This window comes from Callorhinchus milii, unplaced genomic scaffold (genome assembly GCF_018977255.1).
Source record: "Callorhinchus milii isolate IMCB2004 unplaced genomic scaffold, IMCB_Cmil_1.0 Scaffold1, whole genome shotgun sequence".
Lineage (NCBI taxonomy): Eukaryota > Metazoa > Chordata > Chondrichthyes > Chimaeriformes > Callorhinchidae > Callorhinchus > Callorhinchus milii.
This window is the reverse complement of record NW_024704742.1, coordinates 75,354,235-75,364,366: the sequence shown is the minus strand read 5'-3', so window position 1 is coordinate 75,364,366 and position 10,132 is coordinate 75,354,235. Positions and strand designations below refer to the sequence as shown.

The 10,132-nt window shown below is 45.2% G+C and overlaps 1 protein-coding gene across 1 annotated transcript; it reads left to right on the top strand.

The window, feature by feature from the left end:
- Nucleotides 1-722: 722 nt before the first annotated feature.
- LOC121851216 (transmembrane protein 271-like) lies at nucleotides 723-1,741 on the top strand. The gene has a single exon (XM_042344904.1). It carries the CDS (start codon nucleotides 845-847, stop codon nucleotides 1,739-1,741), a length of 897 nt encoding a protein of 298 aa, XP_042200838.1. The 5' UTR covers nucleotides 723-844.
- Nucleotides 1,742-10,132: the final 8,391 nt, after the last annotated feature.

Here is a 10,132-nt window from a genome sequence, read left to right as displayed (position 1 = left end):
GAGTGGAGTTACAGGGATAACAGAGGAGAAGCTGCTGGAGTATAGGCGAGTGTCAGGTGCATAGACTGGAAGCAAAGGTCAGAATTGTGAGAGAAATCGTGAACTCTGATATGAGTGAATGAGAGCGTCGGGCGGGTTGAGCAGTTGGCTGGTGAGATCGGCGGGGAAAGCTACCGAAAGAGCTGGAAGTAAATCTGCGGGGACCCTGCCATTGCCCGAAAGGGTCGGATGCAGATACACCAGTCAGAGCGGGAGAATAACCGAGAGACACGGTCGTAGCCGAGACGTGCACAAGCACATCGCGGTACGACTTAAGAGCAACCGCATGCGGGGGGGAGGGGGGGGGGGAGGGTGCTGAGAGTGAGCACACACTCACACTCACACACACACTCACACTCACACACTGAGCTCGGGGACACCCACAGTGTGCATGTGTGGCTGGTGTTAAGGCGGGGACCTGTTCTTTCCAGATGCTTTATTGCAAGTTGATGGAGGAGGGGGTGGGGGGGGGGGGGGGAGGAGGGAGGTTTTGCTGACAGTCAGAGAAGGGGAGCGGTTGCATAACCGCCCGCTGGTATGGCGACACGGGTTAACCAGCGGGTTCGCGAAGCCGTGTGTGTGTCTCTTCTTTTTTTTGCTCTCAACTTCATCAATAATTAATCGGTTTGAAAGCACCGAGAGCTGCGCGCACAAGGAGCGGGCGAGCGAGTGTGTGTGTGTGTGTGAGTGTGTGTGTGTGTCTTTTGCAAAGCAACTTGAGGAGAGCCCATCATCGCTGAATCATGTCACAGGCTGACATGTCAGGACTTGAGGGGGAGGAAGAGAGAGGAGGAGGAGGAGGAGGATGGAGAGGTTGACCCCGAGAGGCTTGTGTGTGTCGGTCACCAGTTGCCTGCTGCTGCTGTCCGCCCTGAGCGCCCTGGCCGTGGGGCTCAAGTCGTGTCTGCTCGGGGCGGCGCTGAAGGAGCGCTTCCAGGTGGGCAGCACGGCGGGGGCTTTCTGCTCGGGGGCTTTCACCTGCGCGGGCTGCCTGGCGGTGGGCGCCTCCGCCCTGTCCAGCAGGAGGGCTCGGGGGGAGAGCGCCCTGCTGCTGGGGGTGCTGCTCTTCATGCTCGGCACCCTGACCGCCCTGGCCGGGGCGCTCATCGACGGGGACACCATCGCCACGGTGGAGAGGAAGTACTCGCGGCACTGCCTGCGGGAGCCGCGGGGGCCCCGGCAGCAGCAGCCCCGGCTGGAGGCGAGCGAGCAGCCCGACTGCCAGAAGCTGAGGGACTACGAGAGGATTTTGCTGGTGTCGGCGGTGCTGAACGCCCTGGAGTGTGTGCTGGGCTTCATCACCCTGACGCTCATCAGGCAGTACAAGTCCTGGCAGCCTCCCCGCCAGCAGCGGCACCAGCAGCACCACCAGCAGCAGCACCAGCAGCAGCGGCGCAGCGCCGGCTCCATCCTCTCCACCGAGGAGCAGCTCTTCCCCATGCACACCTACCCGGGGCCGCCCTTCCCTCCATCCGCCGCCAACGCCGCCGCCTCGTCCTCCTACATCAACTTCGGCGCCGACGAGGCGGGCGGGGAGCGCGGCTGCAGCGGCCACCCGTCCCGGGAGCTGCCCGGCTACTCCCTGCCCGGCCCGGACACCCCGCGCCTCTGCCTGTACCCGCCCCGCGGACACCCCCCCCCGGCACAGCGGCCCCCGCCGCCGCCCTACGAGCACCTGTTCCCCAGGGCGAGCGGCTTGTAATCAGGGGGCGGGGGGGAGGGTGGGGGTAGGGCCCCCCCCCACCCGGGGGGGGAGGGGGGGGTAGGGGGGGGGGGCGGGGGGACGACGACCAGGCTTTGCGAATAAGGTTGTCCGCGCGTCAAGAGAGCAGAGCTGCTGCACAATAAACTCTGGACACTCCGACCAGACCCTCACCCCTCCTGTCCTCTCCTCTCCTCTCCTGTCCTCTCCTCTCCTCTCCTGTCCTGTCCTCTCCTCCTGTCCTGTCCTGTCCTCTCCTCTCCTCTCCTGTCCTGTCCTGTCCTCTCCTGTCCTCTCCTGTCCTGTCCTGCCCTGTCCTGTCCTGTCCTGTCCTCTCCTCTCCTGTCCTGTCCTGTCCTGTCCTCTCCTCTCCTCTCCTCTCCTGTCCTCTCCTCTCCTCTCCTGTCCTCTCCTGTCCTGTCCTGTCCTCTCCTGTCCTCTCCTGTCCTGTCCTGTCCTCTCCTCTCCTCTCCTCTCCTGTCCTCTCCTGTCCTGTCCTCTCCTGTCCTGTCCTGTCCTGTCCTGTCCTCTCCTGTCCTGTCCTGTCCTGTCCTGCCCTCTCCTCTCCTGTCCTGTCCTGTCCTCCCCTCTCCAGCCACAGGACCAATGTTGTCACCTGGGGACCAGCAAAGGGTCAGAGCAAAGCACTCACTCACTGACTGACTCCCAGTGCCGGGACTGCCTCGACTTCTTCCTATTTTATAGTCGGTATTATTAATGGCGTTTGGCAAAAAAAAAAAACCCACCATCACCACCACCACCACCACCAACAACAACAACAACAACAACAACCCGCAGGGGATAATGTGTGGAAAAACAATTGTGCAGAAGGTACTGATCCCCCAAACCAGACACACACACACAGACTGCGTGTGTTGCCGTGAGCGAGGACTGGCTTTCGTTTAATAAGCGATCACTGAGCTGTATAACTCGTTGTGGGGGTTATTTATTTAGTCGTTTTTTTTATTTATGTTTTTGCTGCCGACGATGATATTGATGTGTTTTATTCCACCATCCGGGAATATGATATCCGCTGCGATAATAAGTTACTGCAACGGCTTCGGTTTGGTTTCTTTACAATAAACATTCACACTCACTCACTCACTCACTCACACACACTACACACACACACACACACAACTCATACACACTTACACACACTCACACTCACTCACACACACACTCACACTCAGTGATGCTGCCCGGTACTGTGGCAGGTTGGAAAGGGAAGGCAGGGAGGGCACCTGCTCCAGTCATGGACTTGCCCTTGGCCTGTCAGTGTGTGTGTGTGTGGGGTGGGGGGGTGGGGGTGGGGTGGGGGGCTTCCTGCACTTTACTGTGAGCGTGTAAAGCCTTGTGCCTGTGGCACTGCACACCTCTGATCAGGACAGGTAACTCTGGTCACCGCTGCAGCCTGTGCTCCCTCCCCTACACTGACAGTGCTCCGTGTGTACTTCTATATGACATCTGGTCTGTCTTTAACATGCGGTCAAACCATGCGCCTTGATGTGATATTGTGTTGCTCGGTGGAGGAGCAAACTAAGGTTGGGCAAGGCAATTCTTAGGCAAGTTTGGTTATTCCACACGCCTCTGTTTCCCCAGCAATAAGTAGGAGCTCGGTTTTTGGTCGATTGGCGGATCACTTTGCAGCAGTAATTATTAATAATGGATCCAGAGAAAAAAAATTGGGTCCCTCCACGACTTTGTGGGACACTGCTGTAGGCAATTGGCTGCTGTGTTTTGCTCACAAAATGCTCAGTGAACCCACTTTACAGTGTATTCTGTGAAGCGCTTTGAGACATCTCAATGACGTGATAAGGCGCTATATCAAATGCAAGGATTATTATTATTTTTAATCACGCTACATTGGGATTCCCCCCTTATTTAAATATCCTGATAGAGAAAGATATAAATGTAAAGATATCTAGGACAGGATTGCAAGAGGCATTGAGATTATTGGGCTGTGCATTTTGGCTTTTCTTTCCACGCACTCCGGATACTTTTTAGCAAATGAAAAATCTGAGTTTTGAAAAGGACACAAAACATACTGTAATGAATAGATGACAACAGTAAAATGGGAGATTGGGAAGAAAAGCTGGTGTCTATTACAGAGTGTCATGCACACTGAATGGGCTCTGTGGAATGTTATTTTTATCTCAGTAAGAATGTAATCCTCCCCTTTAACCCTAATGCTATTCCCCCTTTCTTCCTTCCCTTCCTTTTGCCCCCCCTCTTATGTATTTTTACCAGACTCAAACAGCAGTCAGATAATCATTTCTTAATCCTGTGCCACTCTATGATCACTCATGTACTGTGGGATTTGCATGGCTTTTTCTTGGCTGCTGGGTATGTATAGGAGGTTGTGGCTGTGAACTCAAATCCTACCAGTCTTTGATGTGGTACTTTAGTGGGTTTTTACAGTAGCTCACTGTATCACTAGAACATGTGTAAAATGATTTAACCAGAGCAAGGTCCAATGTAAGTAAAAAGCATTTTAACATTGTCCATAGTCATGTGCGGGAGATAGATTGTTAACCATTATTAAAAGCAACCGGAGCAAAAATAAGGATTAAACATTTGTTATTGACCACAGATGGTTAAATGTTACTTTGAAAATGTAGTATTTGTTTACCTTCTGAACTGGACTCCCTGATACAAAGGATGTCTTTTAAACGCAAATCTTGTCATCAAATTATTTCCAGACTGTGAAGGAGGTAGCAATATGTGAAACTCAGGTGACATGAAGGCATGGATGTTCTCGAGTGTCTGAATGTATTACATGTGGATACATGCTGGGGCTAGGAGACGATGCATGTACATTCTGGAACACTTCAGAATTGTGTAATTTCAGAATTAGGGCTTTGAATTCATAGAAAGATTGATGGATGTAAGGATTCCCTCTGAAACCACACACTCTGCATACTGGGTACGTTTTTTCAGTTCAAAGTGCCAAAGTGCTTTACCCATCTTTTATTAATTATATTGCCAGCAGCAAAATAACTGATGATGTAGAGGGGACACTTACAAGCAGCACTGGATGAACGCAGTGCATCATTTCACCGTTGGCGTCATTTGAATCAATTTTAATGGGACATAAATTACCGTTGAAACAACAACAACAAAATTACATATTTTAGAGCGCCTTTAGAGGATGTCCCAAGGCGCTGAAAGTATGGCTATCACCTTAAGAATGATACATATAGTAAAAACCATTTATATAAACCAATGATGAGCAATACTGCACACATCTAAAATAAAAAAACTTAACAGATGGTCCTGATGTAGACGGATAAGAGAATCATAGAAACAGTACAGAGGAGGCTTGTCATTTGGCTCATCACGTCTGCACTGGAACTAATTCCGCCACTGAAGCTATCTACTGTGAATCCCATCATTCTCCTGCTCTTTTTCCATACTCTTTAATAGTATGAATGTAACAATTGGAATTTACTAATCCTAGAAAAGATACTGTCTTCTGAGAAACAAGAGTCAGGATACAAGCAGCAATGAAGATGTATGAAGTCAGGCAACACACAATGGGATGAGTCTAGTCCTGTGGCGGCCAATATTTTTGGTTGGGCAACAAAATACATTTTCTTGACTGAATATTTATTGATTTATGCAATAAATCCAACAATATACGATCAAGAAAAACCTGGAAACACACAACTGATCAAACAGGGACTTACCTAGACTTGTGCAAATGTTCGGGGGGAGAGGGGCTGGGGTGGGGGAGTGGGGCGCCTCTTGATAGCCCTGTGGATTGAAACCAACTCACGGGTTGTAGTTTGGCCAACACTGGTCTCGGGGGCGGGGGTTAGAAGTTCCTGTGTCTAGATTTACTCTCTTTATACAGCATTTCAGACTGTCCAGAATTTGTCAAGTTATTAAATACAGCCTTAATGTTGAAGCTATTTTCCTGCAAGTTCTTTTGAGAACTAGAGAAAACCTGGCTTGAAAGTTAAGACTGAATTCAATGATTTGCTGAATTGTGGATGCTCTAAAATACTTTGTTAACACAGTAAAGCTCGTCCAAGGTGATATTTCTACCCTCTATAAGTTATCATCAGATTTGTTTCAATGCTGTGATTTCATGTCTGTGCTTCAATACAAAGTATGACCATCAGTCTAATCATGCATGAGCTTAATATATGAGCTCAGTGCAACCAAGAGATGATCCTAGGCCAGTGGTGGTCAGTCCCGTAGCTCAGTGGTTAGAGCACTTGCCTCACAAGCAGATGGGGTGGGTTCCATTCCCAGCAGGGCGAATCGTTGGGCAAGTTTCCTTACTCCACATGCCTCTGTTCACTAAGCAGTAAGTAGGAGCCTGGTTGTTAGTCGATTGGTGGATCACTCTTTCGGGGTAATAGTCCCTTAACATTTTTTTAATTAATTTGGTTACTCAATCCACGACTGTCTGTGGGACACTGCTGTGTGTAATTGCCTGCCTTGTTTCACCCACAAAGTGTAGGGTCAGTTCACTTTACAGTATATTCTGTGAGGCTCTTTGAAATGTCTTGAAGATGTGATGAGGCACTATATCAAATGCAAGGATTATTATTATTATTATATCAAATGCAAGAATTATAATTATTATTGGTATCATGTATGTATAAGTTGCGGAGCTGACTGTCTTACAATGTGTTTTTAAAGCCTCAATTGTTGATCACATTCTTTGCTGTGCGGTTTCCAAAGAGGCAGCCAAAAAACTCTGAACAGAAGTGAGTCACCTCAGATACGTTTCAAGGGAATACTGAAGTGCCTTAGATGCATGTAATCGTTTCCAGAATATTCAGTGGAAAATAAGAGTTTAGAATAAATATTTCAAAAAGTGCATGAGGTACACAGTGTCCATCAGACAGGATGTTTACAGCATATGAAGCAATTGCCAAATGTTTTGTATGAACTGTCTCTTTGTCTTGCAAAGACAATAATTAGGGAAATGGGGAACAATTTGCACCCAGGACAGCATGGAGAGGAAGGCAATTACATTATATTTTATACCACATTAGTTTCATTCAATTCTGTCTAACTCACATCCGACTCTGCAAGCCAGTTATGCAGTCTACCTCACGTGGGCTAAAATCAGAATTCCAAAGACACCCACTGCTTTCTGTATGTCCAGACTTTGGTAAACCCTGTCAAGGCTGATAAAACAAACGCACATGCACTGTTAGTCATTCCCAGTCAGTCTTTCCTCCATGACACCTGCTGCTGGAAAAAACACAAACTACAAAGGCCCAAACCACAGGAAATCTGCCCTTTGAATTTTACCAGTATGGAATATGTAATGTGAAGAACAGGCGATCAACATTTCCTCTCAACAGTTTATCGTGCATCTCATGCAAGGGCTGATCAGACTTTTGCCTCTCGCCTGTTAGCCACAGCTTGGCATGGCAACTAATAAATATCTTTCATGTAAAAATGACCACAGGCCCAGGCACCAAACCCATACTCCATATGTTTCAATGTTAATTTATAGGAACAATTCTGAAACAGTGCTACAAGTGATGCCTTATTGAACTACGTATCTAATCAAGTATAGCCATAGTTTGATTTGGAAGTGAAATACTGGGTAAAGTTTGCAGCATTTCATAATGTATTCCTAATTTTGATCAACATCACACACTACTGGGATAAAATTCCACCTGGATTAACATAGAATTTTAGATCTTCCAGATTTTGGCAAATCAGCACCTGGTTTTCTGCAGTAAGTAAAAAAAAATACAGAAAAATGGCTTCAAAATTAGAGGCTGTATGTAAGAATTCGATAAACTCTGAACGCTCTTAAATGTTACATTAATAGAGTACAACTCAACCCCGATTTCTCTGACCTGTCAATCATGTGCAGCTCCATCCACTGCACTTGAAATGCTAGCTCCTAATTTGTGAAAACTGCGACAGGTGTCTGTGATAGAACCATAGAAATGTACAAGCACATTAGAAGACCATGCATATCAATATGCTCCGAGTATAAAATCCAGCATCTTACTTCACAGCTTTACCAACCTGTCTTCCCACCTTTGAACATTAATTGAGGCAGGTTGTCCGTTAAAAATATTACAGGAAGCCGATTTAATTCAGTCAATTTCCTGATATCTGGCATTGAAACACCATGTTTTGGCCCAAATTTAGAATTTAAAATCAAGATTCTCTCTGCCTCTAATTATTGTGTTGAGGGGGAGTGGGAGGGATTTGAATGATTTTCAGGTTAGATCCCAGGAAGTTTTTCTTTACGTAGAGGTTAATCAATGACTGGAACAGGAAAATTGGTAGAGGCCGGGACACTGGATTCATTTAAAAAGCAGCTTGAACTTGAACTTCTTAATCCAAACAAATCGTATGATCTCATGACAGATCAGTTGATTGATTGATGGGTCAATACTCCCCAGTACACATTAAAGCAATGACGTTTTCCTGTTATTTAACAGAAGGAACATGTTACGAAATGTCGCAAACTACACCAGTGTGATACGATTAAGTGATGGCTGGTTAGCTATTTCTTAAACAGATATAGCATAATTGATGGGAGTGAGTGGTGTTTCATATAATGTGTTGTCGTTGCAGCAAAAACATTGCCAAAAAATTATGAATAGACATCTACCACACACCAAGGCTGAGCAGCCCATTGGACCAGATCTGACTGCTGAAAAGGCAATGCCGAATGTCCAGACACTAACAGGGCTAATAAAGTGTGGCCACTGGTTGTGTTAATTGTGTGTAGACAGCCTAATAGAGATGATTTATTATGAAAAATCGGCACAGACTGCTCCAGGATGATTGTTGACCGCAGGTGTTTGCAGAATAGAGGTGGTTACTTTACCAGATTTGAAGCTATATTAGAAAATGAAATGAATACAGCTGCTGGAAACATCCTGCAGTAGGAAAAGGCCTGCTAAAACAGAGAGGCTGAGACGTTTGTGAGGGAAAGAAGGGATATGGACTTTGCAAGCATTTTATTTTCAGATATACTGTAGTTAATGTTTAATTTGAAGTGCATGCATGAACGTGTCTTTGTATTATGAAGTTATTATGATATGCATCACTCCACAGTTACTTGTAAATTGTTGATCATTTGAAAGTGGCAGTGAGCAATATGTGGCATCAATCTCCAGGGAAACATTGAAGATGTGCAATAAAACCGCAATAACGTGAAAGAGTCAAAGTTTCTGTATATGTGTAGAGATGTAGATCACAATGCCCCTTGTCTGTTATTAATTATATGTTTAGGAAGCTGAATCTTTGAAAAGTATATATATATATAGTATTTACATAAGCATATAGATATATAACACAATATGGTGATTTAAAGACTTATATTCAGTTTGGGTCCTGAATGTGTTTCAAAGCCGTGAGTGAACAAAGCTCAAATCCAATAAAGGAGATTTTGCATTAATATAAAATCTGTCATTCATTCTTGATTGTCTATTATTTTGTATGTTATACAAATTACAATACAAATTTACATTTATGTAGCGCCTTTCATGTTGGGAGGACATCCCAAGGTGCTTTTTGTATTATTATATTTAACAATATATGTATTAGATAGGAACTATCTCTTTAAATCATTTCAGTCCATGGCTACCAATATTCACTATAAAAAGCACACGTTTTTTTCAGCAATCCTAAATCTTGGGTGCTTGTTCCATTGAGACGGAGATTACTCCTTGCAATTATTCTTTCTAAGCCCATAGTACACTTGGAAGCATTTGGATAATGCTGCATAATAGACAGGGACAATAAGCATACTTGTTACTTTGCATGAATTTTATTTTTGGATATATTGTAGTTAATGTTTAATTTGAAATGTACTTTCTGCTTAACATATTATTGACTTTTCCCATTTAATGTTTGCCATTGGAGTTGGTAATCACATTTGAGAATGCGACTTTGCATAAAGTTTGTTTATTACCAGATTATAATGCACATAAGGATTAGAAAGAGAAGTATTTAAAACTTCTCTCAGACCAGAAATATTGATTTAATCAGGATGCAACTGATTTCGATTTACTCATTTATTCTCTTGCAAGCCATGAAATTTCATGGCTAGTAACAGTAAATCTCTAATAAATAATAAATGATTTGATTACTCACATTAAATGTTTTCTTTTAAATGCCAAAAGCATGTGTGCATGAAACGTTTCATTTAAATTGTTACAAGAGGGTGGAATTCTATACTGGATTGTACTTTGATATTTAAATCCTCCTTGGTTAAATCAGACAGCACACATCCTCATCTCCACATTGCCTTTCAAAACCCTATTCCACCTGAATGGATTGGGTGTTAGCCTGGCTCAGTTGGTAACACTCATGCCTTTGAGTTAGAAGGTTGTGGGTTAAAGCGCCACATATGAACTCACAGTCTAGGCTGACACTCCAGGGGAGTGTTGC